Below are 2,291 nucleotides of genomic sequence, written 5' to 3'. Positions count from 1 at the left end.
TCTCTCACATTTAAAAAAAAAATTAAATAAATTTATAATTAATATTATTTTAATTTGATTTAATAATTAATTAAATTGAAATAATATTAATTTAAATTGAAATTATTTTAATCTAAATTTAAATTAATTTAATAATCAATTAAATTGAAATAATATTAATTTAAATTGAAATTAATTTAATCTAAATTTAAATTAATATAATAATCAATTAAATTGAAAGAAAAAATATATTTGTTAGATATATACAAGAAATACAATATTTGTTAGAAATATTCAAAATGAACAAATATTGCATTGTGTATGAAGAAAGAGTTAAAAAATTAAAAAAAAATTAAAAAAAAACCTATCAACGAGGTCGGTAACTTTGGATTATCGGCAACATATATGTCGTCCATTCTTGTCGCAACTCATCAATTTGTGCCTCTGTATATGATGTGCTTATTAGCTGCAAGAAATATAAAGTCAAATATATTAATTAATTATTTGATTACATTTATAGTTTCAAAAATAATTTGTAAATTTTAATTAATAATACCGTTCTCAAGTAATGTCCGGGACTCGCATGTTCAATCAAATCCTTCAACATCCTCATTAAGTAGTATCCACATGCCACATTTTCCGGTTGGTGTGGACACTAATTATTTAAAAATATGAGTAATTTATTATTAAATTGAAACTTTTTAAAAAATGCATACATATTATTCTACTTAATTATTATAAATGTTCAAAAATTTCTGCTAAAGTTACTTACCTGAGGTTGCTTAATGCGTAGAGTATCAAGGATCTCGACATCAGGAAGATTCATAGAGAAAAAAAGATTGAAAGCGTTGACGATCACTGATACAATCTCCTCACGGTTATTTAGCTCTGAATTCACCGGATCACAACAATAAACATGATATGCATATGGTGCCAAAATAAGCAACATCCAATGTTCACTGTATAAGAAAAACAAAAAAATTATAGCTCAAATGTTAAACAAAGAAATTATTGATATGGGTCGGAAAAATGACAACTTTTTAAACTTACCCATGGTTCCAAGGGACAAGCATAACTTGTTCTTTTGATTTTACGTCATTGCAACGTCTGAACAAATTCTGAACACGATCTTCGAATGAACTCCCTTGAGTGGCGACGATATTAGGATTGACAAATAAAAACTTATTTTGGCGACCTTGTTGTACCACATATCTGTAAATGAACCTAATACAAAAATATGAAAAATTATTATATGAATGAATAAATCAAATTAGAAAATTAAATGAACAAACTTATTTGTGAGATATATACCTCATGTAGCTGACGAGTACTGCTTGTCCAATCTTCTCCTTTCGAGCAAACTGAAGTATGTCATCCTTAAATATATAACAGTGAGACATATCCTGATCAAAAACTTCAGACTCTATGCCTAGATTGACACACTCGCCATCATCCCAATGAGATACGATATTCTGTAATCGTTCCAATGGAGTGTGGGCCAATTGTGTTGGAGGAGTTTGTTGTCGTCTTCTTTCTCGAGGTTGTTGTGTTGATGGAGCTCTTGGTCGTTGTGATTTGGTCCTACTTGTAGAGGGAGTCTGTATACAATTATATCAACAATTAAAAAAATTACAAACAAATATAGAATTGTAAAGATAATTATGTAAAAACATGGCATCACCTCATGAGTTACATCTTCAGATATAATGACAAAATCCTTAGGCCACGCTATTGGCGTCCCAATGGCCTGAGCAACTATGTACATGTCCAAATCAGGATATGCAAAAGGGAGAGGACAGGTTGGCTTAAGAACACTCGTAATCATAACTTGGAAGTTGTTGCATGCCTCTCTTTCAATGAGTGTACCTGATGCAACAATGTTTGAAACCGAACCAATTGCTAATTGGCATGCTCGGCCCTGCGTAAGAAACATATTATATACAAATAATCATGTTGAAACAGTAAAGAAATTTATTTGGTTTCAGAATATTCAAGAAAGTTTAATTTCCTCTTGCAAAAGCGGTTGTAGTGCAACAATGTGGTGTTCTGCTTGAGGCACTACTGGGTCTGGAGTATAGTAGGACGCCTGCGCTGGTGGCACTGGTGGGTCGGGCACATAGTATGATGATGGCGTTGGCGGGACTCCAACGTTAGATCCTGACCCGCTCTGTTGGGCCAATAATTTTCTCAAGAGCTCATCTTGTTGCTGAAGGCGCTCTTCTAGGCGTTGTGCTTGTTGATGATGCTCTTCTTCTTGTTTTCGAAATCTTTCTTCAAATTCCTTTCTAATGTCGTCATTCAAAGAAGAGGCT

The 2,291-nt window shown here is 32.1% G+C and overlaps 1 protein-coding gene across 1 annotated transcript; it reads right to left on the bottom strand.

Annotated features, from left to right (window-relative positions):
- Window positions 1-1,175: 1,175 nt before the first annotated feature.
- On the bottom strand, window positions 1,176-1,787 carry LOC133807014 (uncharacterized). The gene is made up of 2 exons (XM_062245125.1): window positions 1,661-1,787; window positions 1,176-1,577 (listed from the first exon to the last, which is right to left on the bottom strand). Exons 1-2 carry the CDS (start codon window positions 1,742-1,744, stop codon window positions 1,272-1,274), a joined length of 390 nt encoding a protein of 129 aa, XP_062101109.1. The 5' UTR covers window positions 1,745-1,787; the 3' UTR covers window positions 1,176-1,271.
- Between the last annotated feature and the right edge of the window lie 504 nt (window positions 1,788-2,291).

This window comes from Humulus lupulus, chromosome X (assembly GCF_963169125.1).
Source record: "Humulus lupulus chromosome X, drHumLupu1.1, whole genome shotgun sequence".
Lineage (NCBI taxonomy): Eukaryota > Viridiplantae > Streptophyta > Magnoliopsida > Rosales > Cannabaceae > Humulus > Humulus lupulus.
The sequence above is the reverse complement of the archived record's forward strand: the minus strand, read 5'-3'. Positions and strand labels throughout refer to the sequence as shown.